This window comes from Silurus meridionalis, chromosome 10, assembly GCF_014805685.1.
Source record: "Silurus meridionalis isolate SWU-2019-XX chromosome 10, ASM1480568v1, whole genome shotgun sequence".
Lineage (NCBI taxonomy): Eukaryota > Metazoa > Chordata > Actinopteri > Siluriformes > Siluridae > Silurus > Silurus meridionalis.
The window spans coordinates 4,223,736-4,250,607 of record NC_060893.1 but is presented as its reverse complement, the minus strand read 5'-3'; the positions used below and the strand labels follow the sequence as shown (position 1 = coordinate 4,250,607).

General features: G+C 39.1%; 1 protein-coding gene across 1 annotated transcript; it reads right to left on the bottom strand.

Annotated features, from left to right (window-relative positions):
• Positions 1–1,017: 1,017 nt before the first annotated feature.
• On the bottom strand, positions 1,018–24,358 carry ptdss2 (phosphatidylserine synthase 2). Its single transcript, XM_046859845.1, has 12 exons — positions 23,640–24,358; positions 20,591–20,692; positions 19,757–19,839; positions 17,600–17,667; positions 16,950–17,084; positions 16,792–16,851; positions 15,757–15,870; positions 15,541–15,659; positions 9,727–9,841; positions 9,375–9,520; positions 7,408–7,593; positions 1,018–3,904 (listed from the first exon to the last, which is right to left on the bottom strand). The coding sequence occupies exons 1-12, from the start codon at positions 23,861–23,863 to the stop codon at positions 3,754–3,756; spliced, it is 1,503 nt and encodes a 500-aa protein (XP_046715801.1). The 5' UTR covers positions 23,864–24,358; the 3' UTR covers positions 1,018–3,753.
• Between the last annotated feature and the right edge of the window lie 2,514 nt (positions 24,359–26,872).

The following is a 26,872-nucleotide window of genomic DNA, read 5'->3' as shown; positions in this document are numbered from 1 at the left end:
TAAAAAAATCTAAGAAAATCTGCTGAAATGTAAAAAAAGAAAATCAGTTATTTCTGATCATTTGTTTAGAATCTTGATTTTTTTTTGTTTGTTTGTTTGTTTTTTAAGGAAGTAGAAGTGATCTATTGTCCGACCGTAGTCTGTGGAAGACTTTATTTATAAAGCATAAAGGATAATTATTAATTATTATTTATTTCTACTGACATGTATTTGTTTGTCTCCTTCTTGTTCTTGGGTGTTAAATGTTTTATTTGTATCAACATAAGCAGAAGATTTAAATTTGATTTTGAAATCAATTCAACCAGGGTCAATGTCAAAGCAAGGTCAAATGAGTAGGGACTGATGCTGATGCTGCTCTAAAGCTCATCATACCAATATTATACTTTTTCTTGATTACATTCACAAATTCATGTGAATTTAATTTTTTTTTCACTGTATTCGGGAAAGCGATCTATTGTGTGATTGCAGCCTGAGGCAGACTATTTGAAAGGAATAAAAGCTGATTATTTATTAATTTTTTATCCTGCCATTTATTTGCTCAGAAACATTTATTTTTGTCTCGTCCCTATTCTCAGATGCAGTGGTTGAATGTAAAATTTACTTTGAGGTATTAACATAACCAGTAGATTTAAATTCGATTTTGGAATCAATTCAATCAGGATCGAGGTCAAATCGAGGTCAATTCCCCCCACTTCCTTGTTTTTCATCATACAGACATTTCACTTTTTCTTTTATGAATTCAGATTTTGTTTCTCTCTTTTTTACAACTGGCCTGTCTGTGAATCTATTAAAAAAATTAAACAAACTGACTCAATTTGCGAATTGATACAAACAAGGTCGCACCAAGGTCAAACATCAGTAATAGTTTTTCCTTTAATAGCTTTTATCTTGTTTGAAACGCAATATTTAAGGTATTTATTTAAGGGAATACTTGAGTGATTCGACCTTCTTTGCACGGTAGACATTCATTGATCATTTAATTTTCAGGCTAAAAATAAAATGACACGAGACACATTATGAAAAGACAGATTTGTTTTATTTATAAAACAATTCATATAGGCTTCTCTTTCAGTAATGGGCTTTCTTCATGACATTCTCTCACACCTTGTTGTAGTGAAAAATAGAGATGAGCTTATTGCCCTGAAGAAACACCACATCCAAAAATCACACCTACACACAAATTGCTTATCTATATTAACATCCATCATGCAGACAGCTACGTTAGCATGGGGACAGAGTGAAGACTCGAGCCTTTGAGAGAAACGTTTAAGATGGGCAGTCGTTCGTTAGAAAGAAAATTAGTTATAGCTGACATTCAGTAAACCCACCACCTATAGCTACAGACAGGTGGGTTTCGTTTCAGTAGTAGTTTCAGAAATGTTATTCAAAAATAAATCTGGATAATAAACACGTGTGAAGGAGACGACATTTTCAGATTACGTCCACGTTCCACAAAACGAGTCTCAGTGAGTTTAGTACTTCACCTGTACTAGCGAGAACAATTATCTAAACAAGCTTAGTGACAAACAGCTTACACTGTGAATTCGCTTTTTTTTTTTTACTGCTATTGTTCATTCAAGAAAAAAACATTTTATAATTTCTAAAGGTATGAGGTTTTGTATATACTACTGAACTTGAAACCTACGCTGATTCGATCCCTTGTGCTGCTTGGAGCCAACACAGGGTGTGTGAGAGATCAGCAGGACTGGACGATATGACCATACGATATCAATAGAGATACATTTTCACAATCTTCTCCATAAAAAAAAGAGGCTTGTGTACAGCTTGTTTCACTGTTAAATATTGATTGTTATGTCGATGATTTCTCTGTGCTTATTTAAAAAAAAAATTACAAATTTGCTAAAAAGACAAAAGCACCACTACTGCACTGCTGGAAAATGGTAAATCAATCCATATTCGGTGATACATATGAATCGAAAGATCTAATAAGAATTTACAATATGATATTTTTTAGTCATATCGCCCGGCTTTGCGTTTAGGAGTCGATTCGAATGGTGGCGTAATCCCCTGTCTGACACTCACTCATTTGAACACTCTTAAAAAAAATCTAAGACAAAATGTGTTAAAAAATTTTTATCCTAGAGTATTTTGGAACATTATTTAAAACCCTATGTTACATAAAGGAAAGAAATACACCTAGCGTAATACGTAGTAGTAGTAGCAGTAGTAAGAGGTTGTTCTGATGGTGCTGGCAACCCATTTCAACATAAGACTAAATGTAAAAATGTACATTAGTAGTATAAAGATTATAATAGCAGCAGCATTTTGGACATGATGTGAGATGAGTCTGTCCGTTTCTGCTAATTGTTAGGAAAGAGGTGAACTGTAAGACACACCCTCCACCTTTCTATTGCACCACTCACAAACACCACCAGAATATGCGCTTTTGTCGCTATTTATCTACACGTTTATCCGATTTAAAACGGTCGCACTGAGCACATGAGACACCGACGCTTCAATAAACGGACCTTACCATAGGCTTAAAGTAGGCGGAGGATCGAGAACACGTAGGCTTGCATTTAGCATGCAAGCCTTCTAACATTTGTTCTGTGGCTGGAGCAGCAACGATCATGGTAACAGTCCATGAAAAATGTGAATAATAATAAAAAAAAATAAATGTCAAAAGTAAAATAAAACGCAAGATTGGTCCATAAAAAGTGTGACCGGTCCACCGTTTCGTCTATTTTCCTCTTGCGCACTTATGAGTGTGATGTACTGTAGTGCTGTAATGTACTGATGTACAGCTCGCTTGTGCAGCATCAGCAGCAACCTTCTGGTGCATACTGAGGACTCTGGCTGTTTCTCTAAAGGGGGAAAAAAATACCTGAGAAACATCATGTGATAAGAGTGTCGGGTCTCCTGAGAGTGCTTCAGTCCCTGTTTTAACATGAAGGGAAAAGCAACGCTCGAGCTGTTGAAGTGTGTGTGCGTGTGTGTTCAAGCAAGTGGTACTGCTAGCACTGTGTAACAGCGCTAACTCCAGGACTTGTAAAGTTAAAGCCTAAAAAAAAATCTGTAATGAGTTCGACTCTCACGCCGACCTTCCTGTCTTATTGCGTAGCAGCAAAAAGAACAGAATTGTTTTTTTTTTTAAAGAAGAAAAAAAGAAAAAAAAAATAAGAAATAAGCCACCCCTTGAACACATCAATGATTCAGAATCATCTACAAAGATGAACTGTACCTTTCCTTTTCACTGGAGAACTTTTTTGTTGTTGTGTTGTTACATAGAAACAGAAAAGTTGTGACTTTCATTAAAAAAAAAGAAAAGAAAAAGATCCAGGAACAATTTAGAGGTTAAACTAAGGTTAAAAGACACACATGTAAGAATGTGTTTGAGGTTAGCGTCGCATTGCTGAGGAAAGGTACAGTACCACGGTTAAATCCTTCTTTCTTTTTACAGGAGTCGATAAGGCATCTGGAAGAACGGAGCGTTTTTGTCCGTAATTCCGTCATGCATCCGTTTATATATTTCTAAGATGTACTCATGCTCTGGATCTTACAGCTCCAAATAATAAATCATGCAAAACATTTTTTTAAAATAAATAAATTCATTAACCTTCTGGCTGTGTAACATGAACTCACTGTTGCCGAGTATGTGAGTATGTGAGTGTGTGTGTTTGGGGGTGTGTTTGCAGCAAAGGAGCGTTGGAATGGTTCAGGAAAAGACGGGCGGACGGATGCACACAGGGTAAATCACATGGTGCTGGACGCTTGCAACGCAGCATCGTCGCCTCAAGACTTGCGCAGACGTAAGGGGTCTGTGTTTCCATTCAGTTTGCTGCGACCGGACGTCACGGGGGTCTTGCTGCCGGTGGGGCGCTCGTGCTCGGCCGAACCCTCCTGCTTACGCCTTTGCGTCTCTTTGTAACGAAGTGTGATATCGCTGTGAAAACAGGAAAAGATAGAGCTAATTTTCATTGGTTGGCAAAATGTCGTTAGGCCTCGTTGCCATAGATGAAGAGGGAATATGGTTATACAATTAATGTAAGCATTTAGCCAACCTCTGACTTGTTAATGTAAAAAATACATTTATTAGGAACATGTGTAGATTCATGCAGTTAGCTCAATAGCCAATCATGTAGCAGCAGTGTGATAAAAATAAACCCCCCCAGATACAGATAATGTTCATATCAATCATAAGTAAAAGTGTGAACTCAGTGACTTCTCATGCTTGGTTGTTATATATCTATGGTTACAACAATACAAGAATGGTTAAGGCTCTGGGTTACTGCTCGGAAGGTTGGGGGTTCACGCCGTGGTATCGCCAAGTGGCCTTGGGCCCCTAAACAAGGACCTTAAGGCTCTGTGCTGTAGTGCTGTATCATGGCTGACCCTGCGCTCTGATCCCAGCTTCCTAACATCACTTGTATATGCAAAGTAAAGGTCGGCTGATTTATCTTTTTTGATTAAACGGCACTGACAGCTGATTGCTGGAACTATTGGGAAAAATGTATCCTGTTTTTCCAGATTTTGGTCTGTCATTACAAGAGCGGCCTCTAGTGGTGAATCATAAAAGTCACATGAGGTTTGTGTTTATATGCGAGACTGCACGGAGAGCGCTATACAGTGAAACCCCGTTGTACGAGCAACCTATAGTACGAGCAAACGGAGATACGAGCAAACTCGCTCGCAAAATTTTACCCTGTTTCACGAGCAAATTTCGAAGGCACGAGCGAACCCACGCTGCCGGTTCCCCGTTTTCGGCGGAGGGTCGCATCAGTCACTTAGTTGATGACGTATCACTCGGTCGCTCTCATTGTTCAGTGCAGCAAAAACGTAACTGTGGCAGCGGGGGCATGGCCGAGCGGCGGTTTGTGAATGGAGGGTGGGTCCGGGAGCAGATAGGCAGGGGATTGCCTCACCTGAAGTTAATGTGACCTAATGATTGTTCTCTCTTTTCCAGTGATCGGAGGGTGCATTTAAGGAGGAGAGTGTGTGTGTGTGTGTGTGTGTGTGTGTGTGTGTGTGTGTGTGCATGCGTGCCAGAGACGTGCTGCGTGGGGCACTAAGTAGACCGACACAAAAACACAAAACAAATAAAAGTGGCTCCCGTATTCATACGCTCTCCCACAGTAACTTTTTTTAGTTTTATATTTTTATTTCACTAGAAATCTTGAAAAATGTCTCCCAAGAAAATCAGTGATGGTGCTGTGAAAATGAAAGTAAATAGAATTTCCATGGAAACCGAGGAGGTTATGAGTGTGGTGCGCGTCTCACACTCGCAATCAACCACTATCACACGAGTAAGTGTTAAATTATGTTTATATTACCGTAATTTGCGGTGTATTTGTTTTTTAAAATAGGCTACAAATACTTTTTAAGTGCAGAAATAAGCGATCGGATGAGATCTCGGAACGGATTAAATCACTTTTACATTCATTCCTATGGGGAAAATTAGTTCGAACATACGAGCAATTTTCAAGAACGAATTATGCTCGTACAACGGGGTTCCACTGTACTATCATCATCATCATCATCATCTTCTTTCGGCTGCTCCCATTAGGGGTCGCCACAGCGGATCATCCTTCTTCATACTTCCCTGTTCTTTACATCTGCCTCTTTAAACCCAACTACCCGCATGTCTTCCCTCACCACATCCATAAACCTTCTCCTCAGCCTTCCTCTTTTCCTCCTTCCTGGTGGCTCCATCCTCAGCATTCTCCTACCGATATACCCCATGTCCCTCCTCTGCATATGTCCAAACCATATCAATCGGGTCTCTTTCACTTGGTCTCCAAAACGTCCTACATGCGCTGTCCCTCTAATAAACTCATTTCTAATCCTGTCCACCCTCGTCACTCCCAACGAAAACTTCGACATCGGCTGAAGATGTTGAGGTTTTCGTTTGAAAAGATAACATTAGCGTTCAGCCAAGATCGAGAAGCTAATTTGGACACAGATTCACCCAAACTCTTCAGCTGTTTAGTTTCTTGCTCCTGTAGCTGATCCAGCTCACGGTTTTATGTATATTCTTAGATGCTTTCCTGCTCATCACGGTCGTAAAGGGTGAATATTTGAGCTCCTATTGACCAGTTTGCTGATTCTTCCCTGATCTCTGTTGACAATAAAGTGTTTCAGCATGCGGAGTTCACAGTGTTTCGAGTTTACACAGAAAGGTGTAAAAACTGAAGAGTGTAAAATACCACAGGGGCTCAAGCAGGTTCTGTTGGTACCCGATAGGCTGGTTTGAGTATTATTAAAGATGTCCATTCATTTTACCAAAATCACACGTTTTCTTCATTCTGATGTGTGAAGTGAACAAGTAACTGACTTCTACAAGGCAGTGAGAAAGAGAGAGAAAGGTAAAACACTGAAAACTATACAATACAAGAAAGCCTGAATGGCCTAAATAATTCATCCTTAAACCCTGATAAATGCTAATATTTGTGACTAGCAGCTACAGCTGACTTGTAACCAGCTTCAGGTATTTTTTATTGCTGCAATCCTATAGATATTATATAGACTTATATAGAATGCGATAAATTTGCCTCTACATTTTTGTTACCTCGTAGTTTTACTGAATAGCTACACGTTTCATCTTATGGTTACAAGTTTAACTTAATTTTTTACCTCATGACTACAAAATTTACTTCATTGATTTCTCTCATTCTTTACCTCATAGATTAACCTCAAGGTTATACCTCATCGCTACACGTTTTTTCTTGCTTGTCCTCAGAACATAGGGGGCATGACAGGACGTTTCATATAATCCCACAAACTATGGAGGCATCATTACTGCCAGCTGATCAACTTTAACCAAATATGGTGCTTAAGTGAGCCTTCATTTAACTGAAATAAAGATGGACATTAATGTGCAGTAGAAACACAAGACAGCGGCTACGGTCACTATTATGTTGTCTCTAAACTTCCTGTCGGCCTGCAGTTAAAAATGCTGACTGTTAAAGAATTAAGGTGAAGACTGCCGCTTCCTTTCTTCTGCTTTGTTAAAATATCACACTAGTGCTCACACGACATTTAATTTAGCGTGTGAAAGTTCAAGTCTGGCTTATGGGGCATGCAGGGGGGAGAAGCAGCCTGATGAGAATGACCGATGAAGGTGATGTTGGCACAACAACCAGCTGTCACTCTACACCTACCTCTCCCTCTCTGCACCGCTGACCCACTCACACACACACACGAGAAAGAGAGATACTAGAGAGAGATACTATCAGTGCCACACATAAGACAGCGGCACAGTGCAGAAAAACAGCCAAAAGAAAACCAGAAACGTACAAACACCACTGAAAAATATCCATTACGAAGTACAGAGATGGAACTACTACAAAGCAAGTTGTGTGCATTTACTTCACTGTTTGAGAAGTGAAGACAGAGGTAGTCCTTTGCGCCTTTCACCTTTGCTCGTGTTCGCTTTTTAAAATCGCTCACCGTAAAAAGAAACGCCACAGTGTCCAAGTGAGGATGAGAACAATGCCGAGGATCCAACATTGCGTGATGAAGAAGGGGATTGGTAACATGATGGTGTTGGGGTCGTACTTCACTACGATGAGAAACTCGGTTACTGTGATGGCTGCCACAATCCAGGCCTGCTGGCCCAGCTTCTTATGGAACTTTCTGAAAAAGCAGGAACACACACAGCATCGGATTTACGATTCAGTAGGTTTACTGGGTCACTGGCACAAACTTGGTTGTTCTTCAACTCAAAAACATGCATGGGCAACAAGTATTAATAACATCGTCTACAAAAAAACCACACAAACAAAAAAAAACGCTACTACTATTACTTACTGCGTATCTAGTATATTCTTTTAAAAACCTCTGTTGATCATATTCTTCAACAAAGCAATTAGCACTTTTTGTTTTTAATGTTTATGATATAACAATGTTGAAATTTAAAGTTTCTTTATGTTAAGGGGATGTAAATATTCTTAGTTAAGGAAATCGTGATGTAAAGCGAAGCGCTTGCGTGCCGCAGCCTTGACTGGAATACTAGTGCTAGAGGTGGGGCCTTCTGAATCGACAGGCAAATGGAAATCTATTTGGTTGGAGGCTGGTGGTTAATTTGCTTGTTGTCTCAGTCAGTGTTTCTAAACAGACTGGTGTTCTCGCTCAGTACCCATTTCTTCAATGACTACTGCTAAAATAGAAATAATAGATACAAGCATTCTCTCATGGTACCTCATAGCAACAAGTTTTACCTCAAGTTTTTCCTCATGTCTACAAGCTTTATTTCATGGATTGATCATATTTTTTACCGAATGGCTGCAAGGCCTGCGGGCCTTTTCTAAAAACAGCTCACCATAGCGCCACTTACCAGTGAGCTGCATTCAATTTCTTTTGTTGCTATTCTTTTTTTAAAATCACACTTGCATTGGTGTGAATTTGAAAATGACTCTCTCTCTCTCTCTCTCTCTCTCTCTCTCTCAAACATGATGCAACGTAGTGCATGATTTGTTAAAAATTGTTAGTGGCTAGTGAAAACGTGGAAGTGATCATTTGAAAATGGAAATACTTGCAGAGATTTTTAGAAATAAAGTTTTGCATATTGATATTTATCTGTTTCCTACCTTGTTAAATTGTTGTTAATTATTGTGAGAAATTAACATGATCAGTTTCTTTACGTAGATAATTATTATTAATTATTAATAATAACATATAATTAAAGGTAAACTGAGCAAATTTCAGAAGTGTGTATCAAACTGGTAGCCCTTCACATTAATCGGTACCCAAGAAGTAGTTCTCGGTTTAAAAAAGGTTGGTTTTACATAACGACTACAAGTTTTAACTCAGCTGCATGCTTTAGCTCATTTGTTTCCTCATAGATAAAAAGTTTTAGCTCATGGTTTTACCAAATATTTACAACTTTTACCTCATGGTTTTACCAAATATTTACAACTTTTACCTCATGGCTACAAGCGTGTTACTTCATGGTTTTACTCTCATTATTTGACTAATGGCTGCAAGCTTTAGCTCATTCTATAACCCGATAAAAGCTCATGGAAACTTTATGGCTACAAAATGTACGGTTTACCTCATAGTTACAAGTTTCACCTCATTGTGTTTCTTAATGGCTACAAGCTTTGCCTCATTCTTTAACTTGTGGCTATAAGCTTTAACTCATGATTTAAAATTACTGCTTCAATCTTTGAGGCTTTACCTCAATTATTTATCTGTATTTTTGCACGATTGCTACATGTTGCACTTCTGATCGCTCTATCGATCTATCTATTGATCTATCTATCTATCTATGCATGCTACATGCTTTACCTTATGGCTATTATATACCGTCAGAATGATTAGAACATTACAAAAGCCTAATACTGATAATACATAATCCCAGTAACACAATACTATTAACAAAAAATTGAACAAAGCCAAAAAAGATCGTAACTTACGGGTCGTCCATAAAGTCGTAGATTTCCCTCATGGCCACTCCACCCACATTGACGAAGAACACAAGTCTCAGCAGCACCAGGTAATGTTCAGGTGGCATCCATAACACAAACTTCAAATAGAAGGTGTTTAGCTCCGCCAGTAAAAACTAAAAAGGAGAAAAAAAAAAAAAAAAAAAAAAAATAGAGTGAAGTGGAAGAGTTTGGTAAATATCCAGTGATTTAACTGTTATGTAAATATTGTTCATGTTCATTTATTTGAGCATATATTTGATGCCCTATATATAGGGTTCTTTGGTAACATCTTGGTTGAACAGTCATTAAAGAACATTTTTATTGGGTCACACACACTGACCATGAAGATGATGCCGAGCACGGCGAGCCACCGGCGCAGGTTTGATGCCGGTCTCCACTCGAACTTTACCCAGCTGTACGGCGTGAACTGGAATGCGATACGCTTTATCTTCCCCCTGTGGGTAAACCGCACATTGCAGTCAGATACTATTCTCACAAATCGGACGTAACATTCGCAGCAAATTTATGGTTATTTTCCTCAAAAGACATTTCTTTCCTTGTCGGTGGAAATCGTACTAAATGCCTGCACTAACCATGGACAAACGGAATTGAAACCAACATCCATAGAGATGTTCAATAATAAACAGCTGCTGTTTCATTGAATAATTGCTCCACATAACTTCCAGGAGGAGAAATGATTTGCCCAGCTCATGCAATAAAGCTAAACCAATGAAAGTGATTAGTTTTTAATGACCATCATGTCTGTCAAATTTATGATAATGAGTACGCTAGAGAGCACAACACAAGCAATTATTTAGCCTTCACTGATAAAATGCATAGCGCAGTGCAATGCAGTGTTTCATCACTGCTAATCATATAAGCAAATATATCTGGCAGTGGTTCATATTGAGCTGCGAGTTTTTCCTTGCTAATCAATAGAGCACGGTTCTTATACACCGGCGAGAAGTGTCTCCATGCGTCACTGACGATGAGAAGAAGACTGTATTGCTTGTTAGCACATTCTTATGTATTAACTTAACATTAAACCTGCATTAACATGGTGGTAAACATGAGTTGTGTACTTATTAAAGCTTGGAATAGAAAAAGATATGCAGCGATCATGTTTAGTTTATAACTTCGGCCTATGCAACTATTTTACTTGCAACATTTTTGTCGACATTTGGTCAATTTCTCTTCTACAGTTTGTGAAGGTAAAAAAAAAAAAAAAAAAAAGTCTTTATTATTTACAATTAACATTTAAACAGAAAAGAAAAAAAATGCTTTATAAAGTCTTAAGTCCCATTAGTTAATGCTGCAAAGACTTTAGACTAGGTTGTGGATAATGAAGCATTGTGAATCATTATTGAGATCTTGAGGTGTTTTGACGTTTGGCACAAGGCTTTACCTACTTTTTCAACTCATGGCTACAAGCATTTCCTCATAACTGCAGGCTTTACCTCAACCTGTGGCTACAAGTTTTACCTCATGATTTTACATCATTGCTACAATGTTTATGAGGCTACAGCATCCAATACCTAATACTAATAACATTACAAGTCTCCATTATTCACCACTAACATTTAAACCTCAACAGGACAATTGTTCATAAAGACTTAAGTCCCATTAGATACTGCTTGGAAGGTTTTTTACTAGATTGTGGAGCTTGGCTGTGGGAATTTGTGAATTTAATTTGATTTGTGTTAATTTAGTAGCGAAAGCTATGATGTGTTGACTCGTGGCTTCGAGCTTTATGGGATCTTTCAACTCATGGACACAAGCTTCACCTCAAGGCTGCAAGCTTTATCCCATTCTTTAACCTGTGGCTGCAAGTTTTACCTCATGATTTTACCTTAAGTCTTTATTAGACTTCAGCTTGTGGCTTTACATCATGTATACTTGCTTTACCTCATAACTACAAGCTGATAAGCAACATACTGTCTACAAATATTAGAACTCTAACAGGTCTAGCCAACTATATGCTCTTAATCCACAAACAAAGCCTAATACAATACATTACAAGTCTTCATTATACACAATTAAAATTTCGACCTTAACAGGAAAAATGGTTCATAAAGTCTTAAGTCCCATTCGTTGTTGCTGGAAAGGCTTTACACTGGATCGTGGTGCATGGCTTTCATTTAGTCATGAAAGCATTAGTAAAACCTTGACTGGTATTAGAAAAAGAGGCTAGGTAATTGATGTTCCAGTTCATCCGAAACCTGTTCCAGCACGACAATGCCGTCTTTACACAAAGTGAGCTTCAAGAATACCTGGTGTGTTAAAGACTGGAGTGGAAGAACTTGAGCAGCCAGCACCGAGACCAGTCATCAACCAAACTGAACACATATGGGGTGAAGTGAAAAATCCAGACCTTCTCAAACAATCACCTGATCTCACTAACGCTCTTGCAGCGGAATCATCTCCATATACTGTATATCCCCGTAGCCATGCCCCAAAATGCAGTTAATTACCACAGCAAGGCGGATTATAGGTTATTATTAAGCTTCCAAGCTATGATATAGTCTAGATATAGAAAGAATAAAAGCCTTTACATTTTTCTTTTATTTCCATTCTATTGACTTTTACAGTCTGCAATGTGTTTTACACTAAAAATTACCACTCAGGCAGCTACACCGAATTCAGCCGCATTCTATGCTTCATTAAATAAGACCACAACCATGCCCTAGCAAAGATAAGCACAAGAAAAAAAAATGCTGAAAAGTTTACTGGAAAAGAGGGAAAATAAATAAAAAATAAAATGATGAAACGGCAGAGGGCTCCCTGACCGTCCATGGCCATTTCAAAGAAAACACTTCATTGCCTCAGGTGATTCGCATGAGCCAAGACCTCTCTGTACCACATGTGGCTCAGGACTCCCAATGATTGTGCATTAAGGGGAGCCGAGTTACACTTTCATTATATACGCAATAATTAATTGCAATATAATATGCACGCTATTGTGTTTGGTTATGTGTGTGTGCCCCCTGTGGAAAAGTTGTTTGTGAAACTGGTCCGTGGTGGAAAAAACGTTGGAAACCGCTCGCCCCATTAGAATAGACAATAAAGCATGCGCTGTGTCCTAGATGTTCTAGTTCACAAAACATATAGCCTATTGATTTGATTTGGCCAGTGGACGAATACCACTTCGGTCATACTGGAATAGTATTAGTTTTTTTTTTTTTCTAGTGAAAAATATATGTACTTTATTGTAGTGTTTCCATTTGGAGAGACTTTTACTTGAACTTCACTACATTTCAAAGTTAAATATCTTTTTATACTACATTTGGCGAAATGAGTCGTTCCTTTTTGTTTATGAGCGGGAAAAGAAATGTAACTGGTTAGGCAGGCAGCAAGCCACCAATCGGGGTTGAGCGCGTGCTCCGTTTTGAATTTGTATTGATTGGCGCTTGGTGTACCAACATACAGTTCAGCGTCAGTTCGACAGCAAGCAGAACATTTAGAGAGGAATAAATGATGGAAGAAACTCCTGACTAGAACTTTTTTTTGAAGTAGTTAAAGTTACTTAGTTAGTTAGTAGTTACTTAGTTAGTTAGTAGTTACTTCAGTAAAGTTCAAAGGGAGTGCTTTTGCTGGAGAAATATTTTACTGAGTGTCCCTACTCTACTAACTCAAGTACATGGTTTTTGTGCACTTCCTCCACAAGTGTAAATAAAACCTAAATTTATGAGACTTGCAAATCATTGCATTCTGTTTTTTTTTATATTTGTTCCCAATTTTACTTTTTTTATTGCAGCTATAAATATATTTGCTCATTCCAGTTCTCTCTAATGGTGATTGCTGGATATTGTCAAACTGGCTGCTATGACCTTATGTTCTTAATAGTGATGATTATTAATATATTCCAGAACAGGTGTGCGCTTTGCATGACTCGGTAGAGATGCCGTCCATTTGATGTTAGAAAGACAGGCATCCAGATGTCCCAGAACACACGAAACCCAGACAAAAAGCAGGAATCATGAAACGTTGCTCTGAATCGGAAGGATACAGGTGATGGTACTGTGACACTGTCCTGATACCTGGTACAATTGAATCTTCTAGAGCAAAACTTAAAGTTTGAAAATTCGATGGAACAAAACGAAAGGTATATCTGAAGTAACTTGCAAAAGTTCATCGCACTTGTTCATAATGTGGTGAAATTTTAAATAATCTCCAGATTGACATATTACAAAATATCGTTTTTTTTTTGTTTTTTTTACTAGAAACCTTTCACGGTAATTAACGGGAATATATGGGAATTAACGGGAATTATTAGTAATAAACTGGGAATTTACAGAATTGCAGGATAGCCTATAAAAGGGAACTTGTATGTAGTTGAGAAAAAAAAATCTTGCAGAATAATCTTGGTTTAAACAACCAGATTTAATGCAATTTCAGTTGAATTTCTACCCTGCACATTCATCAATCTCAACTTGGATATATTTTAGAGGAGTAAATGTGCAGCTTGTATAGTCACAAGTCAAAAGAGCTGGGAACAAAAGTGAGTACACGCTAAATGATAACAGCTGTATGTCGTGTACCCGTGCAAAGCCGGCAGTCTTATTCATCATGTTCAAGTTTTTATCTGCTTGACAGGACCATACAAATGTGTGTATCTTGTATAAGAGCAGTTAAAATTTACAGACCACTGGATGTTCAACATGACACCTCACGGCAAAGAAACTCTCTGAGGATTTAAGAATTACAATTGTTGCTCACCACAAAGATGCCGAGGCTATAAGAAGATCAGTAACACCCTGAAATTGAGTTACATTACAGTGGCCAGGGTCATACAGATTATCGGTACCCAAGAAGTAGCTCTCAGTTTCAAAAAGGTTGGTGACCCCTGCTTTAGAGGTTGCAGAAGCAAAAGGTCCGCTTGTCAGTGCTCAGACCATACGCCGCACACTGCAACAAGTCGGAAGGAAGCCTCTTCCAAAGCTGGCTCACAAGAAAGACAGCAAAAGGTTTACTGAAGACAACCTGTCCAAGAGCATTAATTACTGGAAACATGTCCTGTGATCTGATAAGACTAAGATAAACTTGTTTGGCTCAGATGATGTCCAGCATGTGTTAGAAGTATTAAGAAAATTGTTTATTGCCTACAGTCGAGCATGGTGGTGGTAGCATCATGGTCTGGGGCTGCATGAGTGCTGCTGGTACTGGGGAGCTGCAGTTCATTGGGGAAACATGGATTCCAACATTTACTGTAACAATCCAAAGCAGAACATGATACTCTTACTTTAGAAACTGTAGTTTTCCAAAATAATAATGACCCCAAACACACTGCCAAGATGACAACTGCTTTGCTGAGGAAGGTGAAGGTGATTGAGTGGGCAAGTATGTCTCCAGACCTGAACCCTATTGAGCACTTGTGGGGAAGCGCCATGTGTCTAACATCCAGCAGCTCTGTGATGTCATTATGGAGGAGTGGAAGAGGATCCCAGCAGCAACCTGTGCAGCTCTGGTGAATTCCATGCTCAGGAGGATTAAGGCAGTGCTACATAACAATGATGCTCACACAAAATATTGACACTTTGGACATAGTTTTGACATGTTCACTGAGGGTGTACTCACTTTTGTTGCCAGCTATTTTGACAATAATGGCTATATGTTATTTTTAGAGGACAGTATATCCACTAAACAGGCTGCACATTGACCTCTCTATAATATAACCAAGTAACTACTTGTGCTGTGTGTGTTGTGCTACAAGATTATACTAACAATTAAATCTAAGTCAACATTTTTAATTTTTTTTTTATCTCTAATAAAATCTGTATTAGTTTGCATGCATGTCGGTTTATGATACAGTTTCTATACAAATTTCTGCAAATTTCTAATTAATTCCCATAAATTCCAATTAATTCCTTAACAAAACTACCCAGATCCCAATTTAAAGTTTCTGCAAAATTACCGGAAATTTTCCACCTCTTTTCAACCCTACCTGTGATGTTATTCCAACCCAAAATCCCACCTCCAAAGATTCATCTGATTCAATTTGAACAATTAACCTTGGCAGAAATGCCCAAAAGGACCACTTCAACCCAGAGCATGATCAAAAGCACAGAAAAAAAGGGCGAAAAACTAAGATGTCGAGAATATTGCGTATTTGAGGATATTCAGGAGGAAGTTGTTCTTATTTCGCTGTAGTACTTACTTATAGGTAGGAATGTTCCACAGACCCTGCCACTGGTACGGCTTCATCGAAAGCCAGCCCAGCGTCTTCATGCCGCAATAAATCCCCAAACCGTTACACAAGAGCACATCCATAATCCACTGGAAGACAAAGAAAGAAAGTGAGAGAAGTAAATAAATATCGATCTATAGTGTATAGAATATGAGAAAGGCAGAAAAAAATTACAGAAATACTCACATGGTCCCACCAGCACTCTGAAAAGTTTGGCAGCTGATGCTCAAGACTGTACTCCAGAAACTCGAACATCACGCTAATTATCATACACATCCACCAGTCTCGAATCATCAATGTCTGACAAACAGAAATAACATGTGGATGTCACGAGCGGTCATTAGTTTCGACTATGGCATTTAGAAGTTATATACTGTTTCGGTTTCCTGAGTATTCTAGTATTTTCTTTTGTGATAGACTTTGGAAGAATCCTGCATATGCTTTTTCCAAGTAGAAAAGCAGTCTTTTTTTTTTTTTTTTGAAGTGTACTGCAGTCCATTAATATGTTTTATAGTCATGTTTGTTTTACTGTGATGACATGGGGGTTCTTCTCCATTTAGCAGGAAAGCTTGTGAGTCTGGAGTGTCCAATATGGCACCGTTGTATATATGTGACCATTAATTTTCTCGATTTAAAGCAAAAAAAAAAAAAAAACCTGTTAGGTGTTCCCTCATGCCGCCATTTATTACAACTGATTGAGGTAGAACTTTCCAATATTATGAAAAACCTTAGTATCATATGCTGTATATCATGGCAGGAGTAGCTCAGTAGTAAAGGCAGTGGCTACTAATGGGCCCTTGAGCAAGGCCCTTAACCCTCTGTGCTCCAGGGGCGCTTTATCATGGCTGACCCTGCGCTAATATGTGAAGAAAGGAATTACACTGTGCTGTAATGTATGTGTGACAAATAAAGGCTATTCTATTCCAATTATTCTGCAAATTAAAACGGCCAAGTAGATAGAATTAAAAAGCGAAATTAATTAAAAAGATACAGAGAAATGGTGCGCTAAATATGCTAAAAAAAACATGATCATGATTTCCATATCTTCCAGCTGTTACAGATATTTTTCCTGGCCATTCATTGCCACTTTCCCCAAGTACACTTTGCATGTGAAAACACTGAAAAGTGGTTTAGGGGGGGAAAAAAAACAAAAATAAAAAACACAAGATTGAAAACAGGGAGAGACACAAAAAAAATAAAAAAAAACACACACATACCCACCTTAATGTACCAACCAAGAAAATGTGCAGGAACAATTTCCATTAGAATTTCCATTTTATCCTGTAACAAAAAAAAAAAATTTATTTGTGCGTTTTGTGTGTCTAAGAGTGTGTGCGCATGTGAGTCTTTGTGAGTGTTGTAAGAAAGTGGTTTGTTACCCAGATGTTGTGGAAGGGGTCAGTGGTGTTTCCGGGATCGTAGAGAAGACAGTTTCCTCCATAGTCTCTCTCTGGAAGAGGAACTCCCAACTTCGGATCTATGTACTTCATAAACAGACGTCCGTCCTGCACCGTCTGCAACAAAATATAATTTTTTTATTATAATTTTATTTATATATATATATATATATATATATATATATATATATATATATATACACACACACACACACACACACACACACACACACACACACACACAGGTAGTCGTCAAATTACGACCACCATTGGGACCGACAGATCAGTCGTAACACGATTTGGTCGTAAGTAGAGTAGGCTATATGTACAGTACTGTGAAATGATGCCGGAAGCTGGTAAAAAAAATAAAGTACGCTGGGGCTAGCGATTGTGGTTGATCGAATGGTCGTAAGTTGCATAGGTCGTAAGTCGATGACTAACTGTTTGTGTATGTATATTTTATATTATATATATATATATATATATATATATATATATATATATATATATATATATATATATATACACACACTGGATATTTATGTATAATAGCACTTGCATTATTATTTTTAGTTTATCATCAACAATGTGTGTGTGTGCAAGTGTGCATGTGTGTGTCTCTCCATATTTACCTGGAAAAGAATGAAGATGAGGAACAGCTCATAGACAACGCTGACACACAACCAGAAGCGCCAGTATGCTGAAAAACAGAACAGAGCAGAGATATGAGAACACAAACAAAACCTTTATACCAGAAACAGGGCGTTTTTTTTTAATCGGAATCACTGACTTAAATTATTCCTGATAGTCTATTCTATTCATTTCAAAGCTTTTCCTTTGGTTGCTTCCAATAGTGTATATTTATGTTGAGTTTCTATCTATCATATTTCAGCCTTCACATCACGTGTTGCAGGGGTCGAGGAAATCTGCTTTGATGCCTTCAGAAATCAACAGTGCGGGTGACTGTAGTGTAAAGTACATGGGAATAAAGCTGTTGCTTTAAACAATCAGATTTCGAGTTGGAGACACCGGGGCCATCTAGCAGGCGTCCAATAACGTCAGCATTTTTACGTATTTTGATTGGATGGTCAGAGAGCGCACTAGTCGGAGCTCACAAACCTGCATCTGAAGCAAACTGCACAAGCTCAAACAGATCCGTGTAGACTGAATGGCTGTTTTTTATTCCACAATGGCTGACAAAGAGGAAAAAATGTATATGGTCGCAAATACACTTTCAAGGACATTTACATAATGGATTTTTCAGGAAAAGCTGGACATCGTGAGGAAAGGTTGGCCAAAACGGATATTACGCTTTTTGTTTCCATGAACTATTTATACTTTTGTGTTCCCTTTCCTCTAGAATTCGCACAAAATACACACAATTTGCCGTCATTTCGTATCTCCAGAAAAGGCATAATGCACGGGGGGAAAAAAAGACGTTAATATTGATGCTTCTTCTAAGGGTGATGTATGCAGAAGGTGCAATTGCTGTGGCTGCAGTGAAAGGAGACTTATTGAATTGTGCTCATTGGGTTTCTTGCTTTAGTATAGCCGACATTCTTGCTGCACAAGATACTGTGATGCAGCGCTCCGTTAAACTGCGTTTCTCTATACTATTGAAGGGGAGCATTTCCTACGAGTATAGTTTCCACATGCTCATTTTGCTTCTTCGTTCTAACCTCACGTCTAATCTGTTCACATTCATGCACAGTGAAGTGATCCAAACTGGCTCTAGACATGAGGTGTGTAAACCGAGCTGCCATCGCTGCTTTCATGCCCATGCTCTCTCTTGCTCCCTTGCTAACCGCCTGCTCCAGGGCGACCCGGCTCGTCTTTCCTCCGAAGCTGCCCTTTTCTCCGCAGGCTACTCCGTTGCCACGTTACTCGCAGCTCAAATAAGTAAGCACATTTGCATTTACACACCAGGGGGACCAGTCTGTAAAGTACAGCTGGCTTAGGCACGTATTTCTTCTCAAAAATCTATGGAACCGCTCCATTCTTGGCATCTGGTCCTTCAGGTTTCGCTCGATGGCACGCATCAAATTATAGACTGGGTTCGTTTTTTGAAAGCGCACGCCTAATCTGACAAGACGAACTGGTCCGTGGTTTAAAGGAACCCTCCCACTAATCTGTAGTTTTAAAGCCTGGGCTTGACAATCATAGCATGGACTGAGGAGTCAAAATGTGGCCAAAAAAAAATAATAATAATGTAACTAAGAAAAGCAAACATCTTTACTCTGCAGTCATCCCTGATTAGGTTTGGGACAAAGGTGACTGCTGAAAGTGATCTGGAAGTCTCTGTGAAGCAAAAAACCTTAGCTAATGGAAAAAAATATCTCTCAAGAGGAAAAATAAAACAACATGTGACACGGTCACTTTCACAACCTAATAATTTTGTCACGAGGACGCAAGCCATACCATGGGTTGAGTTTAAAGACTGAGTGACAAAAAAAAGTCAAATATCAGCGTTATTAAATTACAGCAAAAAAATAATAATTTTAAACGCCAGGGTGCCACTGCTATCTCTACACGAGGGAAGCAAACTCACTGTATTAGATGGACATTACAAAAAATAATAATAATAATAAATATAATAAAAAACATAATAAATGTTTAAATATCAAAACGTGACAAGTGTGTGTTTATCCGACTTGTCCGTATATCTCTCTTTAAAACACATGAATGTTTAAATGTCTGGCCCCGTGTGGTTTTACTGATCTCGTCTCCATGATATTACAGAGGTGAAACAGAGGAGGAGCATCAAAGTTGGCTTGAACTGTTCTTCTTACCTGGATGTGGCCGTGAGAAAGGGCCGTCTTTTGCCTGCGTTACTCCGAAACATAGAAACACCAAAATGCTGGCTATGATCCCTCTGGAAAAACACACACACACACACACACACACACACACACACACCAACTTATTTTACTGTATTCAGATTCAATTTAGATTCAGAAGAGATCCACATAAAGTAGTGTCATGTTTCAGGGGGGGTTTACGTTATCAGACCTCATCATCAAGATCGCTCAAAACTGAACAATATACAGTATAAATATAAAATGTGCAGCACGGACACAAACACATTTACTCTTTAAAATCAGTCAGTTTGTGTTAATGAACTCAATCTGAGGTTTTCTTACTGATGTTGAAATAAATATATATATATATATATTTTTTTTTACTTTTTGGTGGCTTCGAATTTTAATCAAGTTAAAAAAACTGAGCTTTAATGCACATTTCTTGCAAGAATATTTGCACCCTCACACCACACCACACACCCACACACACACAAAATATCTCACTCAGACACAAAATATCTTACTTGTTCCCACACACATACAAAATTTTACTCACATAATAATACACACAATATCTAACTCACTCACTCACACACATACACACAAAGACACAATATCTCAAATTCTCACACTCACACACACACACACTTTCTCTTGCAGTGTCATTTGGAAGAGAAGCATGCAGCCTAACAGAACTGCTGGATCATCAGTTCTGGGTCACTTTGTGTGTTTAAACAAATAACTCACAAATAGAGAGTTAGTGTTTATATAAACACAAGCACGCACTCTCTCTTACACTCTCACACACACACTTCGGACTCATACCTCTTGGTGTTATATGCCGTGTCTTGTGGCGTCTCCTCCAGCAAAGTCACGTACACCAGAGCGCAGGTCAGGATGAATAAGACGGTCAGTGTGTGCGCTCGCCTGTACACACACACACACACACACACACACACACACACGGGGAAAAAAATCCAATCAAAAATAATTAATCAGTAATTAAATAATGACTCCGTGCAGTAGTGAGACGAGGTTCAAGCAGCGCACGCCATGCGACTGACCGAGCGCAGGAATGCCAGCGTTGATGCCACATGGAGGCCTTTGTGTAGGTTCATAGGCTGCTGAACCTCCTGCTGCAGCGATGGATGCAACAAAATGACCTGTTTGAGCTTCAACATTTTAGGGAATGTTAAAAGCAATTTTTCTTAGGTTTTAAAAAAAAAAAACCCTATCAGGCGACAAAGGGAGTGTCAGCTCTGAGGTGTATGCAAAAGAAACCTGAAATTGCAGGGTATGGTGACAGCACTCGCCCCAGAGCCGTTCTTGCGCCATGACGAAAAACACCGTTCTCTTCCACATGAATAGCCTGAAGATCCATGAAGTTACTGAGCAACTTAAAAAAAAACTACCGATGGATTTGGGCTGTAATTAATACCAACTACAAAAACTCAGGACTGCACTTTGCATGAACAGTTCTGCATTTAAGTGCCTATCACTGAACCTAATGATGAACTGTAATGAATGGGCATTCGGTGCCACCAAGGGATGAGGGCGGGTTCCCTTTCGAGTCTGGTTCCTCTCAAGGTTCCTACCTCATTCCATCTCAAGGAGTGTTTCCTTGCCACAATCACCCCCGGCTCACTCATTAGGACAAACTTATTAGAGCAAACATATACATTTGAAAACGATGTTTATGTTTTTAAAAAAAAAAAAAAAAAAAAAAAAATCCAATCTCTTTTCACACTTTCTAAATTGTTTCCTAAAAGCAAAACGAAAAAATGGCGAACAGATTGTTGAACAAGTGTACAAGTGGCATTTCCTGTTCTCAATGACAGCTATAGCAGCTATAAACGGCCGTTCCCTCAGAGACCTGTTTTACAAACTTTTTTTTTGTCTTTAAAGTCCTCGCTCGTTCCCCTGCCCCCTTCCCCTCGATCCACTGCATCCATCCTGCTTAAAGTCTTTACGCAGTCTTACAGTAGCGTTTCCGCTGAGTAGGACGAACTGCAGAAAAGCCGACGCAAAGCTGGCACCCTGACACGCTCCCGCTCCGACGTCACACTCTTCCTCGCCTCGCGCGGTCTTCCGAGAAAGGTTTCCGCTCTCTATCGAATTGTACGCGGACGGTGAACATATACACTTTCTACTCGCCGATCATGTATATTTCATTATTCGCAGATCAATAAAAACACAGCGCGGCTCTCAGAGTGCGCTCTGAAGATAGTGGAACTCCTCATACTGAATCGCTCGATGCTTTAAAGCCGTCGCAGCTTTGAGTGAAAAAGGCAGACAAATTCGGAGTTCTCACACCGACAGTTACAAAAGGTCATATGGTGCGACCAAGAACTGGACTTGCGCTGGTGATTCGTATAGTCAGCAGGAAGAAATCCTTCACCTGAGTCTCTGTAATGAGTATAATTATGGCATTTGGCAGGAACCTTTATCTACTTACAACTGAGCAGTTGAGGCTTAAAAGCCTGTGGTTTCATTCATTTTTACTTGTATGGGTTTCAACAATGAACATGATCTCAAAGCAGCTTTCCAGAGATAAACCGGTTAAGGAAGAGTGTATACGTATAATGCCTATTAGTTTGTTATGAGTAAGCAAGTGGCGAAAAAAAAACTTCCCAGGGTGGCATGAGGAAGAAACCTTAAAAGGAACCAAACTGAAAAGGGGCTCCATCCTCATCTGGGTGCCACCAAATGTCCATTCATTACAGTTCCATCATTTTTGAGGTTTGCTGTTGAGTAATAGGCGCTTAAATGCAAAAATCCAGAGCAACTTGCATTTATCTCATTCATACACCTGAGCAGCTATGGGGTTACGGGGGGCACAAGAGTGGCAGCTTGGTGTGTCTGGGCTCCTCAGCTGCACAGAGTGATCTCCAATTGGAGAGATCTCCATACAGACGTAGGGCATTGGGATGATTTGGGAAGATCCAAAAAGAAAAACAGGACAGGGCCTTGCTTGGGGGCCCACCTAGATTTTAGTCTAAATCTCATGGGAAATTTCCAATATCTTTCCATGGAAACTTCATCTGGGGAGTTTAGGAAATATTCCAAGTTGGAAAATTACCAGTAATTTATTATTTATTTATTTTTACAATATTTTATGTGCAGGATTCAAGAAATAATCCGTGTTATGATATGGATGAATGCAGTAAGTGTGCTGTGCGCATATGATTGATTAATGTGCAGGTAGAAATTCAACTGAAATTGCATTAAATCTGGTTGTTTTACCCAAAATGATGTTATAGGCTAGTTAGTAAATTCCCAGTTTATTCCCAATAATTCCCATATGTTTCTGTTCATTCCGATGGAAAGTTTCCCGTTTCCTGAAATTATTATTATAATAAATAGAGGCAATCAAACCAGCTCCATATCCAAGTCCACATTACATGTTTCCCTATACAAGCGCATCCAAAAGTATGTGCACCCCTGAACCTGACCGACTCCTTCATCCGTCGTGTATTTTGCTGCAGATTTTGAGGCGCAGCTGCTGGATTTCGTTGGTGTTCATCCCAGAGAGGTTGAGGTCAAGGGTCTATCAAGGACACTCAAGTTTTTCAACTTTTGTTGTATACAAAATCACAAAGAATGCTCTGTGAACAGAGGCAGTGCCGTGGTAGAACAGGTTTGGAGCATTGCCAGTGCAATGGAAATTGGGAGTGCAGGTGCATGTAGAAGGACATTTAAGAGAGTTGTGGAAAAACCAGGGAGGAGAAGGAAAACACGTGCTGTATGGGTGTTAAAGGTCAGCTCAGGATAGATGTGTGTGTAGTTATAGTGTAGTTATTGTGTAGCTGTGTATACGCTGGTGTCTAAAATAAGCGCACACAAACACACACACACATTTTGTCAGTTTGCTTACCAGAAGAAAGTGTTGGTTCCATCGTCATACACCTCGCTCTCGGTGCTCCGTTTGCCAGGTTTGGTTCTGACCCCAGGCTCGTGAACAGCTCCGGTTACCGGCGGCTCAGTCAGACCGTTACTCACGTCCACCTCCTCCTCCTCCTCCTCCTCCTCTTTCTCCTCCGCAGTTTTGTCACCAAAGGCCAAAGTGCTGATGTTCTTCTTCTGCTCCAGTTTGGCCATGTTTAGGTGTAAATGGGGTACGTTCTCAACCCCTTCCTGATTACGTTCTCTCGATCTCCTCCTTGAGTACGTTCTCGATCTCCTCTTTGGGTACGTTCTCGATCTCCTCCTGGATTATGTTCTCGATGTCCTCCTAGTCAGGCTACGGTCAGACTACCGAGGCACGTGCACATATAATATAATATAATATAATATCTATCTATCTATCTATCAATATACACGCGCGCGCGGTGCACGAGTCACAGAGCTAGGGCAAAAACGGGCTTAACGACCCTCGGTTCAAATAAAGAAACATTTCACGCACGCGCTGCTGCCGTTTATTAAACTCTCAGGCTAACGAAGTATACGAACACCTTCCTGACGCTTCTACGTCACAGTAACTACAAGCGCCTCTACACGGAGCCTTTGTACTGACTCACGACCGGCTTGTCAATAACCCCGCATGGATCCTCTCCTATAACTCCCCCACCGCCCGCTGCCTGCCTGGACGGGGAAAGTCTACATACAGCGAACTATATCGCACGTTCTGGCGTCACTTCCTGTTCGGGCGAAAACACTAGGGAGCACTCGAGGGTGTTCGGATTGCGCAGCATCTGCGCATACGTGCCTGGCCATGCAATACCGCTGACCTTGAATTGACATGATTTATCCTACCTCTTTGAGCTGTCCTTTAATGAACTTTAGTCAGCATTAAAAAAAAAATATATATATATATATATATATATATATATATATATATATATATATATATATATATATATATAATTATAACACACATCGATTGACATATTTTATAATATTGACAGAGATACATTATACTTTGTGGGGTTTTCTGGTATCAGTACTTCGCTTTTTTTTTTACTTTTTACTTTTACTCATTACATTTTTTTTACTTCATATATTTTCCAAACAGGCTCGTTTTACTTTGGTTTTAATCTATTTGGTGACATGAACAATAATAATCCTTATTATTATTTATTAATTTGATAATAATAAATCAGATTAAAATGAAAAATGTAATAATGTATAGCTATGACCCCTTGCAGGACATTTTGATAAGACAATTTGTTACAAAAATACCAAAAGTAGGTATTTTTCAGCCAAAAGTTTGACAATTACAGCCATAATGACAAAATTTGAAGCGTACAATTACACCAATCGGGCATAACATTAACATTATAGCAATTATGAGCATTAAAGTGAATAACACTGATTATCTCTTCATCATAGCACCTGTTAGTGGGTGGGATATATTAGCCAGCAAGTGAACATTTTGTGTTCAAATTTGATGTGTTAAAAGCAGGAAAAAATGGCAAGCAGAAGGATTCAAACAAGTTTGACAAGGGCCAAATTGTGATAGAGAGATGACTGGGTCAGAGCATTTCCAACACTGCAGCTCTTGTAGGTTGTTCCCAGTCTGCAGTGGTCAGTATCTATCAAAAGTGGTCCAAGGAAGGAAGAATGGTAAACAGGGTCAGCAACAGACGAAGCTCCTGTAGCTCAAATTTGTTGACTGTTTTGGCAGCAAAAGGGGAACCAACACAATATTATGCAGGTGGTCATAATGTTGTGCCTGATCAGTGTATATACAATATATAATCAAATTTATGCTGTAGCTTTACAAATTTCCTTTCGCCGAAACTAAAACACCCAAACCTGTTCCAGAGTGACAATATCCTGACACAATGCAAAGGTCATAAAGACAAGGTTTGTCAACCTTTGACAAGATTGGACTGGAAGAACTTGAGTTTCCTGCACAAAAGCCTTGACCTCAACCCCACTGAACACTTTTGTGATGAACTGGATCACACACTACATACCAGACATCTTCCTCCTCCTCTTTCTCGGACATCAGTGCCTGATTTCACTAATGCTTGCAGCCGAATGCTCACAAATTCCTAAAGTTACACTTCAAAATTGTGGGAAATTTGGAAAGCCTTTAAAGAGGAGTCAAGTTATTTTGATGACAACGAGACGTTCAGTAAGCACATGGTTGATACATGTGACTACATACATTTGGCTATATAATGTATACAAAGGTTTCATCCAACTGTCCATAAGCTTTTGATCCCGTGCTATTACAGTTTTTCTATGATAGCTTAAGCACAAATTTAAAAAGGCTCATTTTTTCAAAACACTACACACACATCCATACTCACAAATAGCCGAACACCTCAGTTCTTTTGCAAAATGAAACACCATTCAAAACTTTATAAAATGTTTTATTGAACCCAATTTTTACACAGAATAAAGCACACAGGGTTCATAGAATATGATTCTGTTTGATTCATTTACACACTGATGTTCCCAATCATAAACACTTGTAAAAAAAAAAAATTTCTACTGATATAGTTTGGGTTTCATTTCTTTGGAGATATTGTTATACTGACGAAACGTGCAGTTCATTCATTTTCAAAGGTCAAAATTTGCACTGAAAATCAGAACATTCTAAATACATTATAGTTCAAGAACAAAAACATTTGTGGAGACAAAACAAAAGCCTGATTTAAAAAAAAAAAACAAGAAAAAAAAAAAAAACCTAAGCCATTCTCTTCACCTAGTTGAATCTGGCCATAGCACTTCATCCACATCACAGACGATGTCCTCACCTTCTTAAAGGTGAATCCATCTTTGCACAGACCCTGCATAAATTAGGTCACAGCCTCCTCCATGGCTGGAATGAGGGGTATCGTGACATTGGGCTAGAGATCTTAAACCTTCCACCGCCATGCGAAAAAAACCCCAAACTCTTCAATGGGGTTAAGGAAGTAAGAGTATGGTGGGAGGTATTGGAGTGAAAATTGTGGATGATCATAAAAGCAGTTTTGGACCAGAGCAGATCGGTCCCAGATGACAATGTATTTCATTTGCTCTGCATTTGTTCTTCTGCAGTTACAATATTGTGTCTTACAATGTGAGAAGGTCAATGGTGTTTCTGATGATGTGGACATGATGCATCTGATAAATTTGTTCCCCATCTTCTTTGTCCACATCCTGCTCCAGGTCTAC

Coding starts and splice junctions, on each gene's coding strand:
- ptdss2 (XM_046859845.1), bottom strand. CDS start 23,863: ATGGCCAAACTGGAGCAGAAGAAGAACATCAGCACTTTGGCCTTTGGT. Junction 15,871..16,791: donor TTCTTGGTTGGTACATTAAG/GTGGGTATGTGT, acceptor TCTGTTTGTCAG/ACATTGATGATTCGAGACTG. Junction 15,660..15,756: donor CAGAGTGCTGGTGGGACCAT/GTGAGTATTTCT, acceptor TTTGTCTTCCAG/TGGATTATGGATGTGCTCTT.